Source organism: Micromys minutus (assembly GCF_963924665.1).
Source record: "Micromys minutus genome assembly, chromosome: 4".
Taxonomy (NCBI): domain Eukaryota; kingdom Metazoa; phylum Chordata; class Mammalia; order Rodentia; family Muridae; genus Micromys; species Micromys minutus.
The window spans coordinates 22648445-22663482 of NC_137973.1; the positions used below are offsets into that span (position 1 = coordinate 22648445).

At 42.9% G+C, this 15038-nt stretch overlaps 1 protein-coding gene across 9 annotated transcripts in view; it reads right to left on the reverse strand.

Moving 5' to 3' along the window:
• FHIP1A (FHF complex subunit HOOK interacting protein 1A) overlaps positions 1-15038 on the reverse strand; it is a 232918-nt gene that overhangs the window by 82348 nt on the left and 135532 nt on the right. For all 9 annotated transcript variants that reach the window (XM_080915260.1, XM_080915257.1, XM_080915258.1 and 6 more), the window contains one exon: positions 1494-1717. In XM_080915260.1, the coding sequence (XP_080771386.1) occupies positions 1494-1598 (105 nt within the window). In that variant the 5' untranslated portion in view covers positions 1599-1717. The remainder of the gene's footprint in view (positions 1-1493; positions 1718-15038) is intronic.

Below are 15038 nucleotides of genomic sequence, written 5' to 3' on the forward strand. Positions count from 1 at the left end.
GTGAAAAAGAGCAAACACACTCCTGACACAGGACACTCTAGCAGCACTGCTTTGGAGAGAGACGGGACTGAGTGGCACAGATGATCTACCAACACACCATTGGGAGGTCAGTGACGTATCTGTGTCTCTAAGCCCGACACCCAACGCCAAGTGGATCACATCATAGTAACCTCAGAAGAAACCAAAGGTTTTACATTTACAAGGTAGGCTTCACCAGTCACATGGACGGTAAGCAGAAAATGTCAGCAGTGTAGCAACCCACTCTGGATATAGGCACAAACCGTTAAGTAAATCAATAAATGGGCATAAAGTAATATGCTATGCAGATGCACTGTGCACTGTATAAGCACAAAGTAATAAACACATTCAAACAGGTATGGACGGGACCTGCTGGCCGCATCTCTCAGTGTTCACTAGCCTACATTAGAGCTGCTGCTTTCAAATGCTTTTAAAACATGCAAAGCCAAAGGTAGTTATCTATTATCAAGAATAATCCCGAATTACTTTCTTCCCCTCCCTACAGGAGCAGTGTCCTCAGTGCCCCTAGTAAATCCATTAAAATGTGAAAATAACTCAGAGTAATGGAAAAGCGCGTCATGGAAGCTCTACACTGGGCAGTAAAAAGCAGCTTCAAGATGGGAACAATCCAGAAGCAGAATTGATTCTGCTCTTTTTTGATCTAAACTGTGTCCCCTATAATTGCTGTGATTTACAGGCTCTGGGCTTTAACCCGTGTGTTGTTTCCGGACACAGGAAGGAACCTGGTAGTCGTTAAAAAACTGTCACATAAATAGCCACTTACCAGCTCACCTGGGAAGTATAACATTGGACAAGTAGTAGAAAAATACCAGTTTTGTTTATTTTTACTACCTGCAAGCTTCCTGTGGAAAGGGGCAGGCTGGTAAATTTTCTAAACATTCAACCCTTAATTATCCACACCAGCAGATCAGAGAAAAGCTACAGAGAAGTGAAAATGAATCTTCCATAAAAAGGAATGTGCTCAGAAAAGACGATCCAGATACAGCCTTTTCTTACATTGTAAAGGGTTCGCGGGACTGACAATGGCTGAGTACTGACGTCAGACGCTCGGGATTTGGACTCAAGGGACTGAGGTCTGTGTACCAAGGTCTGGCTTGGTAACTCACTGACTGCAGAACCTCCGAATGGTCATTTAGCCATAATTCTCTAGTCTCTACCAACTACCTTATTGGTGTCTGGGAAAGACTAAATGAACATTTAGAACATTTAAAGTCTTCAGCACAGTGTTTAGTGAATGCTTCATAAACAGGTCCTTTGAGGAAACTGTGTGTTTAAATCAGATACTCACGATTAGAAATCAGGAGGAAAAGCTGCTTTATCTTGGCTGAAAGGGCCCTTCCCACCCAGTGTCTCTAGAAAGCCAGCTAGCTGTCACAGAGTAGGAAATCTTGGCTCAGTGTGACAGAGGCTGGAGGGTACTGACACCAGCATAAGACATGGAGCTCATATGTTACCTGTGCCCAGTGGTTCTTAAACACAATCATGCATGTTTCTGGGTCAACTCCCTTTAGGCTTACAGCCTGCTGGAGTTTGCTTTCTGTTGAAACCGATGACATCATAAACCTTTGACTCTTCTAAGTCATATTTAACTTTCAAGAAAGTGCCGTAAGCAGTCATTAACTCCAAGTATCATGTTAAAAATGTAATTTCGTCAGTCTTCACGGTCATTTTCCAGAACCTGTAATGACAATAATCAAAAAAAATGCATTTTATGTTCATATATTAAACAGGACACTGGCTATTAAATTTAAATAAAAGGACAGACAAAATCTAATGCAAACAGTAGCTTTATGATAGTTAGACCATATTATTTATATTCAGCCTAAATCTTCTCCTAGTCTCTCAACTTGTTACTAAAACATTGTAAGCTAAGGTGCCACTAACCTATATTCATGTGTTAAACAATTATGGGGTTTCTCCTCTACACTAATAGCATTCACTATCCATAAGTTATTGAACCAAAACACCCAAGTTTCGTGTCTACAACTAGATAAGAGAAACTGTGCTATTGACTTTCATAGAAGTTTAAGAAACACAGAGTAATAAGAAAACTGCAAATCAACAGTCACGGGAAAAGACAAAAGCTTCCTGACCCGTGAGTGAGCACCAGAGGCTACAGCTCAGCTTGTTGGGCACATGTGAGGACTGAGGTTCAGATTCCAAGCCTACAGAAGAGCTTGGTTGGTGCTGTGCCTATTTGTCCTAGCACTCAGAAAGCAAAGATGGGAATCCTCACTGCAAGCTGGCCAGCTAGACTAGCCACAAGAGCAGTGTCTGGTTTCAACTGAGAGACCCTACCTCAGTTAATAAAGTGAAGAGTGATCAAGGAAGACACATGATGCCCACTTCTCACTTCCACATGCACACATATGCACACACTTATGTGAACCAGAATACACACAAACACACACACACACACACACACACACACCATCTAGACTCCTTGACCCAATAGACTCCTTTGCTGTTGTGTTTCTCAATGACTTTATGGTGAAATTGAAAACATTCAGCTACATGAGATCCTATATCACAAAAAGGAGAAAAAAAAAGGAAGGAAGGAAAGAAGGAAGAACGATTCTCAATCATTTTGTGGATATAAAGTAGGTAAAGTTTTCTAGTTTTTCTAAAATATAACAGGATTCCAAGTAACCTTGACAAACTAGTTAAGAATGACCCATCAAAAATAAAATAGTATCTTACTAGCTGTGAGTAAAAGATGGAAAACTTATAAATAAAAAATGAATTGTGTAGATAAAATATGAAGAAAATCTAGCTATAATACTATCATCGTTTAAAAAAATTAAGGTCACAGACTGTCTCCTGTAGATGTAAGGACCTCTGACAAAAGCAATAAGGGTTTAGCATTATCTAGCTAGTTCCATCAGCCCGGAAAAGGACTAGGACTAGGTAGACTTCAGAATATTATTTCTTTCCATGTACAGACTGGAGTCCAGACGAAAGTAATTACAATTACAGAAGCACTGGGAAAGAGCCCGTGATAAGTTCTCAGACGTAGGTCTGTATGATGCCTCAGCAGTAAAGGCACTTGCTGCCAAGCCAGACAACCTGAGTTCAGTACTCAGATCTCCAAACGATTGAAGGAAAAAAATTTGAAAAGGCTGTAAATTATCTTCTGACCTCTTCACACATGACACAGCATGCACATGTGTGTGTGTGTATGTCTGTCTGTGTGTGTGTGTGTGTGTGTGTGTGTGTGAGAGAGAGAGAGAGAGAGAGAGAGAGAGAGAGAGAGAGAGAGAGAGCTTGCACACATGCAAACATGGATAGACAACAGACAGACAGACAGAGTCTCGCGGGTTTGGAGGAACTAGCTATTTTCAACTTACAAGAAAGATGTCACAAGGGAACAGTGATCAATCATTCTTTTTCACCAGCCACAAAAGTGTGAGAACAGATCTGGCACAGATTTAAGTTGGATTTATGGATAAAGTGCTTTGTGAGTGTAGAATTAAACACAGGAAAACATGAAACGTTCAAAAGCAAGAACTTCTATAGGTGAGATGACAAATCATAGTGGAAGGATTTTTAAAATGGGTTAGTCATAAGCATGGAAAACTTGCAAGAATAAATCATTTTGAGTATGCTTTTAAAGAAGAATAGAAAGGCATTAGAATACTGAGCTGTGTAGAAAGGAAGGCCTATGTAAGGTCTACACATCACATATGTGAGGAAAACAACCTGTGAGAATGTCTACAGTCATGTTTACTGTAGAGATATCTGAGTTCCCAACCCTGTATTTGCTAATAATACAAATGAGTGTTTGCAATGAGCACTGTCCACCAATGGCCATGGCCCTTTGCCACAGTAGCTGTACTTCACTGGGTCCAGCTTATGTTTTACATAATGGGAGCATCAACCCCATGTTTGCAGAACATAACTTCTCCTGTTCCCTATGACCTCAACTCCTGGTCTCCTTACTTGTCCTAAATGACCTGGCTATTGCTTATCAATGCTTAAGTTTGCAGCTGTGTGCTAAGTGATAAAACTGGATGTGAGTCAACATCCTCACTGTCCCAAGCATTATTGTTTAAGACAGCACCAGCACCTTTATCCAGAGGCCATAGAGATAATGAAGACAATCAAAGCCCCTAGTTTATCCCAGAGGTTGAAAGGCTGCAAGACTTCTTAGGATGCTTTCCAACCCCAGGATTTAAAAGCCCTTCTTCAAAGCAAAGAAGAACACATGCCCTCCTAATTGCCTTTGAGTAAAGAAAATGAAACGGGGGAGGGGGGGAGAATGGTGTTTTCTAAGGTGCTTTATATATTCTCAGAGAGAACTTATATTTGCTTAGCATTCTCAGAGAATCAGAAAATACAATCCAGAGGAAAAACACCTTAGCCAAGGCTCTGAGCTTACAAGTCAGCACCGATAGAAAAGGAACGTTAAGTCTCTGGTTCCCAAGTCCAAAGCACTTTCTAAGATGTTATGATCTTTTGGGCACAGTACATCTCTGGCCCACAAGGAATCCGTAATTTCTAGAGAAACACAGCTCTGCTGGTTTGTACTTTTCCAATCACACTTTCTGAGACAGGGGAGCAAAGATTCAAACTGTGTCATGATATAAAAACAACAGGGGGAAAAGAAACATGGAAGAAAAAGAGGAAATGAAGCGAGTTCGATAACCTAAATTGGAGACAGAAAGATCTGTGCCAGAATCCTCAACACAGCCACAAACACTACAAAACACCAGATGGTTCCCCTCCCCTCTTTGTCCAGGTACTAGAGAATTAAATCCCTGGTGTTCTCTGAGGCAATACAAAGCTGAGAGAGGTAGTTCCATATTTATAGAGCTATATCAGACACACACTTCCTAGATTACAGTTTCAATACATTGTCTACGTTTCCCCGCATGTCCCTGGTTTTACGTTATTCCCAGCACGTTCCCGCATTTCAGATCACGGAGACAAATGAAGCACAGGGACAAAAGAAAGCCAAAAGCTAGAAACAGGTGAGGGGCCACTAACTGGGATGTGTGAGTTATAAGTATGGCAGTCTTGTCTCTATGTCCTCTGCTCTTCTCAGTCTAAGCCAAGCCGCATTGGGGCAGTTAGGGTGACATTTGTCATTCTTCATACAGAGCCAAACACTTCCCATAAATACACATGTGCCTGGAAACTCAAAATTTCAGGTTTGAGAGGGCTCCATGCAATGCTCTGAACTGAACAAGTGATTGTTTTCTTTCTTCAAACAAATCACTAACACACACACACACACACACACACACACACACACACACACTACCCAGAATACTGTTTGTAACAGCTGTCACAAACAGGATTCAGGGTGTAGTTGCTAATTCTTTATTTGCAGAAGTAAGGATAAAAAAAGGTAGTTTGTCAAAATACATTTATAACAGCCTAGAATTTAATCACAAAACTTTCGCAATGAAACCAGGACCAACTATATCATCTCCAACGACATTAGAATAGTTACATTTCTATCATAAATATTATATATGGAAATGTTTTATCTCGTCAATATGGAAAGAAAGTTTATATTGAATATTAATGGTAACAGAAATAGCATCCATAAGAATCATATGTGGTTTTATTGGCCCCGTTTTGAATGGCCATATATTTTAGTATTTGGTTATGAAAGAATAAACATATGCTCCACATTACAAAGTTTTACAATATGAGACAAAATCATCAAAGTGGAAGTCCTGAGGTTCCTTTTCCCTATAGCCTCAGCAGCAGACTCTTAAGAAAACTAGATAAATGAGCACAAAGTACATTTACATGCGTGGATAAAATTTCCCAGTGTATAAACAAGCTGAGGTTCTGCTTGTCCTGATCCTGCCTCGTCCCAGTGTCAAACTGCCTCTACCTCATGCCCAGTCAGCCCAACTCCCTGTTCTTTAGAAGCTACAACACTTAGGAAAGTCAGGCATGTGTCAAAAAGTCACATTCTCCGGAAGTTCCAGTGATTATTTTTGATATATCATTTTCTCACTAGCAGAGTGAGTACAAATTATGAGTGTTCTGGCATTTAGTTACATATTATCTCATACTATTCTCTGCTTCTTTTATCTTTTAAAAATAATTAACTTCTCACAGTGAGTTACTGTAGTCAGACTTTGCAACTTTGTTTTGTTTTTCCTCAATCATTCAAGCTCATGAGAGATAAAAATAAGGATAGAGGGGGAAGAGGGGAACTTGTTATCAAATTACTTCCTGTTGATTAGGAGCTTCTAGTTTCTTGAGGCAGGTTTGCTCTTTGCTGTGAGGATACCTAATTTCTTCTTTGCACACAACTACTTAACAAACCTCAACCAACCACCACACACAAACACACACACACAAACACACACACACACACACACACACACACACACACAAACACACCTCCTTCTTGGGGCCCTAGAATTTACATACCTTCTGAAAAGTCCCAGACTTGTGTCCAAATCACACAGTCATAGAAACTATCTGCAGCTGACAAAATCACACCTCTGCTAGAGCACAAGGCAAATCATAGTCAGCTGCTGTGAATAATCTGAAGCAGCCACCACCTGGGATCGAAATGAAACTATAGTCCCATAATATTTGTGTTTTCCAAGAAAACCAAAATTCTCACTCCAAATTATTTTTTTTTAAAAAAAGAGTTAAGCAAAGGGATGGCTGCCTTTAAGAAGAACAGAGCTTTTAAGGGGAAACTTACCTACATTTGCAAACCTACTTAGAAGGAGCCTGTGAACGTGGGGAATTTGAAGAGGTGTGACAAAGGGTCCCAATGGACCAAAAAGAGCAGAGAAGAGTAGGTCAGGAACACAGGTCGGGAGCTGCATCGTCAGGGTTGACTTGGCAGGTCAGAGCTGTACCTAGCACTCTCGAAAGGCAAGGCAGTCTCCCTCCCTCTACATTTCTAAGTCAGCCCCTCCTGGAGTTCAGAGCTGTTTTCTAAGCTCTGACTAAAAGCATTAAGAACTTGAGAACCCAAGTTGAGAAGTTGTGTTGACACTAGCAGATGGGCTCACACTCTAACTCGGTCTCTAGGAGCTGTGAGACCTTAAGGAGCAAAGGTGGGAGTCTTCCTTTTAAAAACCACTTAGGTAAGTAGTCAGGACTCAAGCTTTCTTTCATGGGTCTCTTCTAGCTCAAATAATTATTTTATGTGCCTTATCAAAGTTGTTACAATCAGATAACCACCAAAGAAATACACAGGCCTTTTGATGACAACCTTTAAAGGAATTCTAGTTGCAAATGAATTTGTATCTGAAATGTCTTAAACAACTGAAGAACATGTCCTTTAAGGAATCCGTAGCTAAAAACCAACCACTCAACAGTAATTCTGAGATTAGTAATCTTTGCTCTATTCTGAACAACTGTCGGCAGAAAAACTCACTGTTTTAGAATGCACATTTAGAATGCTCTAAATTGGTTGCTATTTAAATACATAAAAAGTCTATTACTGTAAATGTGCTTACCACATAAAATTCCATCTGAGGGTGACGACTCTTCAAATATTGGGAACACCTGAAGAGAGGTGAACTTGTTGCCCTCAATTACAGCTAATAGCAGGGTGGGGGTCATTTTGGACCCAACTTCCTCCAACATCCTCTTAGAATCTAACAAAATCTTATTACATTGAGACCCTCTCCATCCACCCCGCCCCCATTCCCATGCCCCGCCCCTCTCATAGCACTGAATGGCAATGCTAGATCAGAGAAACAGAGCTGGCCTCTGACCCCCCACCCCGTGCCTGCCTCGATTTGCTACAGTCTGGCTGACAGCTGCCCCATCCGCTGCTCAGGGGCCATCATTGCAGTAAGGAAGTAACCGTCTGTTCTGCAACCTTGCAGGTCACTGGTTGAGACACAGAATATACACAAAGAAAACTCTCCCAGTGCACACATTCCAAGTGGCTTCAAGCTGTGATAAATGCAAGCTTCAAAACACTTAACAAGATTGCAAAGCATGGTTAATACACCAAGGAACAATCCCACCATGTCTTTACACATTAATTTCACAAAAACCGGTGTCCTCCCAACTAGGTCACATCCACGTTCTCTACAACTGAGCGATAAGCAGAATCAAAAGCAAAAGAAAAGAAAATCAAAATTAATATGCAAATGTATGCCTGAAATTTGGTTGGGGACTTTTAAAGCTATTTAAGGCACCAGGTGTAACAACTGCTCTCCTTCAATAAAGTTTAAAAGCCACTTCAAAGGTTTATTCATTGTAAAAATTTATGTAGAATACAAAAGAGCCTAATAGTTTAGATCCAAAAGCTACGACTTCAGTGATGGTTGGGTGGTTTGTGACTTCAGATAACAAACACCCATACAGATGGAGAGGGAATTTGTCTAATTCAGGCCTCAGACATGGAGTCTGAGACTGTTACGTCAGACCTCAGACACATTACTTTAATCACTGTTACCTCTCTCCCACCAGTGACGTGCAACGTGGCACCATTTAAATAACAAGCAATCGGGAAGACCTTGTATATTTTTCAACACAGTCTGGTTGATACATTATGGTATTTCCATATAATGAACACTAAGTCACAATTTTTAATAAAGGTGGTTCTTAAACGTTATATATTATGTATATATTAATTTTATAATATGTACATATGAAAAGAATGCAAGAATATATATAAAGTACCAAAGATAGTATGCCATACTTAAGGGGGGAAAGCAGAGCATTCTTTCACATACCTATAAAACTGAAATGGTCTGTATGAAGACACAGGACATTGGGTGGTGAGGGGCTGCAGTGAGAGATGGACTCATTTCACTTTGTGCCCTTTTCACTTTTTAAATCATGTACTGCACTTGTGAACTAATATCACGCTTTGAGTGTGAAATATCCCCCACAGGCTGTGAGCCTGCACACTTGCTGCACACTTGCTCTCCAGACGGCATGCAACTTAGAAAGACTGGGAATCTTTAGAGTTGGGGCAAGCTGCAGGAAGTGGGTTGCTGAGATGCAGAACTGCCTGTTGCAGCCCATCCCCAGTTCTGGCCCAACACCCTGCATCCTGCTCACCACGGCAACGGAACAAACTGCCTCCCACCCCAGGTACCCATCTCAAGCTGCTCATCACTGCCATGCTATCTATACTCAATCTTCAGGACTTTGAACCGGAATAATCCTTCTTTTAAGTTATTTCTTTCAGGTATCCCATCAGCAAAATGAGAAAAGTAACGAATACAGAAAATTAGTATCACTAAATAGGTTTTTGCTGTGGAAAAAAAACCTAGCCATTGTGGTCTGTAGAAAATCTAAGTGTTGGGGGGGGGGGGGCAGAGAAGGGGAGGAGTTTGGGGCTTCAGGTGACAGGCATTCTAGAATGCCGGAGGCGGAGCTTACTGGGCCATTCTGCTGGGAGCTCATAAGACCACAAGGTCAATGCAAATACACAGTGAGTGACTTCTGTGCTTGTGCCATTTTAGAGGGGCCCAAGAGCTCTTGCCTGGTGGAGTAAATCTCAATGCGGTACAGCATTCACGTTACCATTGCTCTTAATCATATTTACACGAAAGAGAGCAGAACACGGAGAAGAAAGATGTGAAAAATGTGCAGTTTGGCAAGGGAAGGAGCGAGCGTAAGTTTAAGGATGCAGACAAAGTGGTTGTCATCGGTAAGAGATTGAGTGCAATTAAAGAGGAACTTCCCACTCACCCTCTGTTGGGAGGGTGGGAAAAGGTCCCTGAAGGGCAAGACTCCATCCATCTAGTATATAAAAATATAAATCCTCTTGAAAGAAGAAAATAGCACCTGAGAAAGTTGAGTACCAGCACAGCCTTACATAGACTGCCAAAGAAGTCTCTGGCTCAGTGCTCAAAGGCCACTGGGGTCGTGGAAGAGGGTGTCAGGCTACATCACAAGCAGGGTATGTCAGCAGCACCCCCATGATGCCCCTTTGCAAAAACATATAGGATATAAGCTTTATGGTGTTATGAAGGCTTACACCAAGCTGTTGAAGGCAGGCAACGTATAGCTGAGTAGCATTCCCTTCGGGAAGCTCCTAACTGGGACAACGTGTAACGGCATGAAGTTGAAGGCCACGTTTCAGTGGGAATGCCTTTGTTTTAGGTGCCAAGGAAGCAGCACATCCATGGGACAAGCTGTAGATTCCCAGTCGGACTGACCCAAGAAAGAGTGTACATTTGCTACAGAATCAGAGCTGGAGGAGCAGGGCTACACAAGCCTGTCAGAGCTATAGGTGTTAGGCACAAAGCTGCATGACTTGATGTTTGCCCTGGTAGGTTTTGACTTTGTCCTTTTCCTCGGTACTCCCACTTCTCCCCATCCAGAATCAGAATATTGACGCGGTGCCATCGAAAACTGGAAGTGTGGAAGTTTGTCTTCGATTTTACCAGGCTCGGAGTTAAGAGATTACCTTGAGTTATGGAGGAGACTTTGAACAGTGCTGGAGTTATAACACTATGGGGACTTTTAAAGTTAGACAGAATGTACTTTACCTCATGAGGTGGCCATAAGCCTATGGAGGCCAGGGGCAAAATGGTACGGTTTCCACAGACTCAGGCGTTTGAACTGTTGGTCCTCTGCAATGGGCGGCACTGCTCTGGGACGCTGTAGAACCTTTAATTCCGAGACTTAGATGGGAGAGAAGAGGGTGACTGGGTGATGGGTACGGATCCTCTGCCCTTGGCTCTGGTTCCAGCCACGCTCTCTACCACCTCCCTGTCCCTTCAGTGTAACCAGTCAGCTCCTGCTTCTGCCCCACAGCCATAAGCTGATGTAGTAACATCTAAAAGGAATAGCGTATCTCTTATCTGCCTGAAATCTCACTCCTCGGGCGCCACTTCTAGTACAGAGCCGCACGCACGGACTCTGTCACTGGGTCCGCAAGCTGATTGTCCACAGGGCTCCCTTCCCTGGAGGTTCATTCCGCCTGCCCTACTGCCTCAGTCCCGGGTGGAATTACTGCCCTGGTGGGCTCCTTTACCCCAACGCCCAACACAAACATGACTCTTATATAACAAACTCTCAATCTACAAATCCTCTACACAATACGATTACATCAAATGGACAAAGATACAAACTGCCCTTAGAGATAAGCTATCATCTTTTAATATTTACTGCAACAATAAGCCACTCCACTGCAGTCTCTCCCTGAAGCAATGGCTGCATTCCCCCAAATAAAGAGCTAAAAGAAACCCTTCCTCTCAAGTTGTTTGTGTCATGTATTCAATCACGTGACAAAGAACTTCCTCTTAGCAGATGTCTGATAATTAATTTTGTGTGTGTGTGTGTGTGTGTGTGTGTGTATGTTGGGGAGTAGGAGTGGGGATGTCCCCGTGGTACATGTATGGTGGTCGGAGGACAGTTATAAAGAGATGCTTGGTTCGTCAGAAAACTAGAAATAGTACCTGAAGACCCAGCTATACCACTCCTGGGTATATATGCAAAAGAAGCCCCAACATATAACAAGGAAACATGCTCCACTATGTTCATAGCAGCCTTATTTATAATAGCCAGATGCTGGAAACAACCCAGATGTCCCTCAACTGAAGAATGAATACAGAAAATATAGTTCATTTACACAATGGAATACTATTCAGAGATTAAAAATGAGGATATTATGAAATTTGCAGGCAAATTAATACAACTAGAAAATATCATCTTAATTGGTAACCCAGGCCCTAAGGGACATGCATGGTATATACTAACTGATAAGTGGATATCAGCCCAAAAGTTCAGAATATTCACAATATAACTCACAATCCATAGAAAGCTTAACAAGAAGGACGACCTGAAACCCACTGATTAGGAGAACAAAATAATCATGGAAGGCAGAGGGAGGGAGAGAACTTGGTGGAAGAGGAGAGGGGGAAGGGGAAAAGGACGGGCGGGATCAGGTATGGGGGGGGGAACAGGCAGGACACCCAGAGGGCCAGAAGAATGAATCAAAATGTGCTGCAGGTGGGGTTAGGGGAGGGGGGGAAACCTCTAGAAAGTCCCAGACATCTGGGATGTAAGAGGCTGTCAGGACCCAATGAGCTGAAATGCCCAATGGATGGAACCTGAAGAAACCACCTCCAGTAGATAGACAGAGCCTCTAGTTGAGGCAGGGGACCACCCTCCCCTCTTCAAAATGTTTAACACAGAATTGTTCCTATGTACAGGAAATGCAGGGACAAATATGGAGCACATACTGAAGGAAAATCCACCCAGTGACCAGCCCAACTTGGGTTCTATCCCATGCACACACATCAAATCCTGAAACTATTACTTGAGACCATATTGTATATACAGACAGGATGTATATATAATTGTATATATATACAGGCATGGCTGTTCTTCTGAGAGGCTCTACCAGCAACTGACTGAGACAGATGCAGATACTTACAGCCAACCATTGGATTGAGGTCAGGGACCAATGTAGAGGACTTAGAGGAAGAACTGAAGGAGTTGAAGAGGAAGGCAACCCCATAGGAAGAACAATAGTGTCATTTAACCTGGACCCCTCAGAGCTCCCACAGACTAAACCAAAACCCAAGGCTTGTGGCCCCTGGCACATGTGTAGCAGAAGCCTCAGTGGAAGAGGATGTGCTTAATCCTGTGGAAACTTGATACCCCAGAAAAGAGGGATGCTGGTAAGGTAGGGGTATGGCCAGGTAGGGGAGCACTCTCTCAGAGGCTAAGGGCAGGGTGGGGAGGGGGTGTCAGGAAGAGGGACAACTTTGAGAATGTAACTAAATAAAATAATAAACAAAGAACATCTTAAACAAAGGGAAAAGTTCCCAAGTCCAACAGAAGTACAACAATAATAGCATTCTTCAGCGTCTTCTGTGCCCTTGGAGAAAATCAAAGCATCTTCACAATGACGGCAGTTTGCTGGGAGAATAAGTAGCTTAATACAATATGCTTGCTGCTATGAAAGGCACAAAAGACATTGAAAGCAAACACCTACAAAGGAAAGTCAGCTTGTATGGCCCCTCAGCGCGCTTAGGAGATTGGTTCCAGGACTCCGGTAAGGCCAAGACCTATAGATGCACCACACAGAAGATCACCTCTAGAGCATTATAACTTAAAAGCCATACGAACACTTGCTATGCTGAATTGTCAAGGGAACAAAGACAAGAGAAATGTCTGTATGTGTTCGTCACAGATGCAGCATTCTTATTCTTTAATATTTTCCACCTGCAGTTGGTTGAATCTGTGGACGTGGACCGGCTGAGAGAGTGAGGGCCGGCTGCACATCTGTAGTGGTGAGGCACTTAAAGTCCAGTGCAATAAGTATGGACCAAACCCACATGTTGGAAAAGGGGAAAGGCTTCAGAAGAGTAGCCATCTCATCTTACAGAGCACCGACTGTAAAAGCTATTTTAATCCTGCCGGACAACAACCCCAGCAGAATCAAACTCACACATCTTGTTTTGAGTCTGTGGCATCCATAGCTCTAGTGATCATGGAGTTAATGTTTTATTCAGCTTTCTCTCAAGGAGATCAGAGGATCTCAAAATACAGCCCTGAGACCCCCCACTCCCCCCAAGATGACTTCAAAAGCCTCTCAGTGAATTTTTTAAGGACCTCTTTTTAAGAGAAACGACAATAAAACTGGGTGCAGTGACACATGTCTGTAATACCATCATTTAGAAGGCAAGGCAAGAGGACCATGAGTTCAAGAGCAGGTTGGACTACATAGTGAAACAAGAAGAAAGAGAAAGAGAGGAGGGGGAGGGGAGGGGAAGGGAGAGGGAGAGGGGGAGAGAGAGGGAGAGGGGGAGAGAGAGGGAGAGGGGGAGAGAGAGGGAGAGGGAGAAGTCAAAGTGGGTCAGCATAAACATAGCTCATAAGGATTTCTCCCAACACAGAGTCCTGCACTGCTTCTCATGAGCACACTGCAGCATCTTTAACACTACCTTCTCAGCTCTTCTACTTTCGTTCTTACGGGATTTCGTAAAACTTCTACAAAATCCGGCTTAATTCTCTAAAGACTAAAGACTTGATAACAGCCAAATATCATTACCTATAAATATAGGTAGTTCCTTTCTTTTATGTGTATGGCATTTTTTTTACCTGCATGTGTGTCTGTGTGCCATGTGCCTAGCACCCACAGATGGCAGAAGAGAGAGAATTGAATCCCATAGAACGAAAGTTACAGAAAGTTGTGAGCTGCCCTGCGGGTGCTGAGAACCAAGCCCGAATCCTCTGAACGAGCAGCCACTGGGCATCTCTCCAGACCCTGTTTCTTAAACATAGTCTTTTCAAAACATTTGGTCATTAAAAGCTGGTAGGACTGCTTTGAAGGTTGGCTTCCTTTGGCCACAGTCATCATTTTGGAGAATTCTAAGGCAGAATTGGCAAGAGATTGGCCAGCCCCCTTCATAGCGCGGTGCCATGCCCGAGTGAGGCACATAGGCTATGTGCACTGGTTATGTGCCCGCATGCACATGCACTTCTGGCTCTGCACATAGAGGTGAGGATTAGCCATCAGTTGCTGACCTTTCAGGAAGCTGACAACAGAAACGCTTTTCTGTAATCTGCTCTGAACACTAACGAAGGCTCCAATGTCTGCCTCGGTGTCCAGGATTTAGGTTTCCTACTTGTGCAAGAAATAATAGCAAAAGCTCAAATGACTTATATTAGAAATTCCTCTGTCACAGGAAGGCTGGCCGGCTGGCTGGCACTGCTGCCTGCCAAGGACCTGCAGGAAGGCTCCTGAGGAGTAAGGCCCTTTTGGGCCTCCTGAGGAGTAAGGCCCAAAGCAACTGGAAGTGGCAGCTATCCTACATCTGGCTCAGCTTGTATATTCTTGCCTTTGCAGCAACTGGCAGAGTCTAGATGGTTCCAGGCTGTCTATATTTCTTTAATTAAACTTCACTACATTAATACGTGTGTGGCAATGTCTTTATTAGGAGGGAGGAACAAGAAAAGGGAAATCAAAGACTGTTCTAAATGAAGTTATACTTCAGACACATTTCACACTGGTGTCTTATCTCTCCTGGAGCTGGCGCTGCAGGTGGAGACAGCGTCCGTGAACAGGCACCGGCTCCTATTTCCAC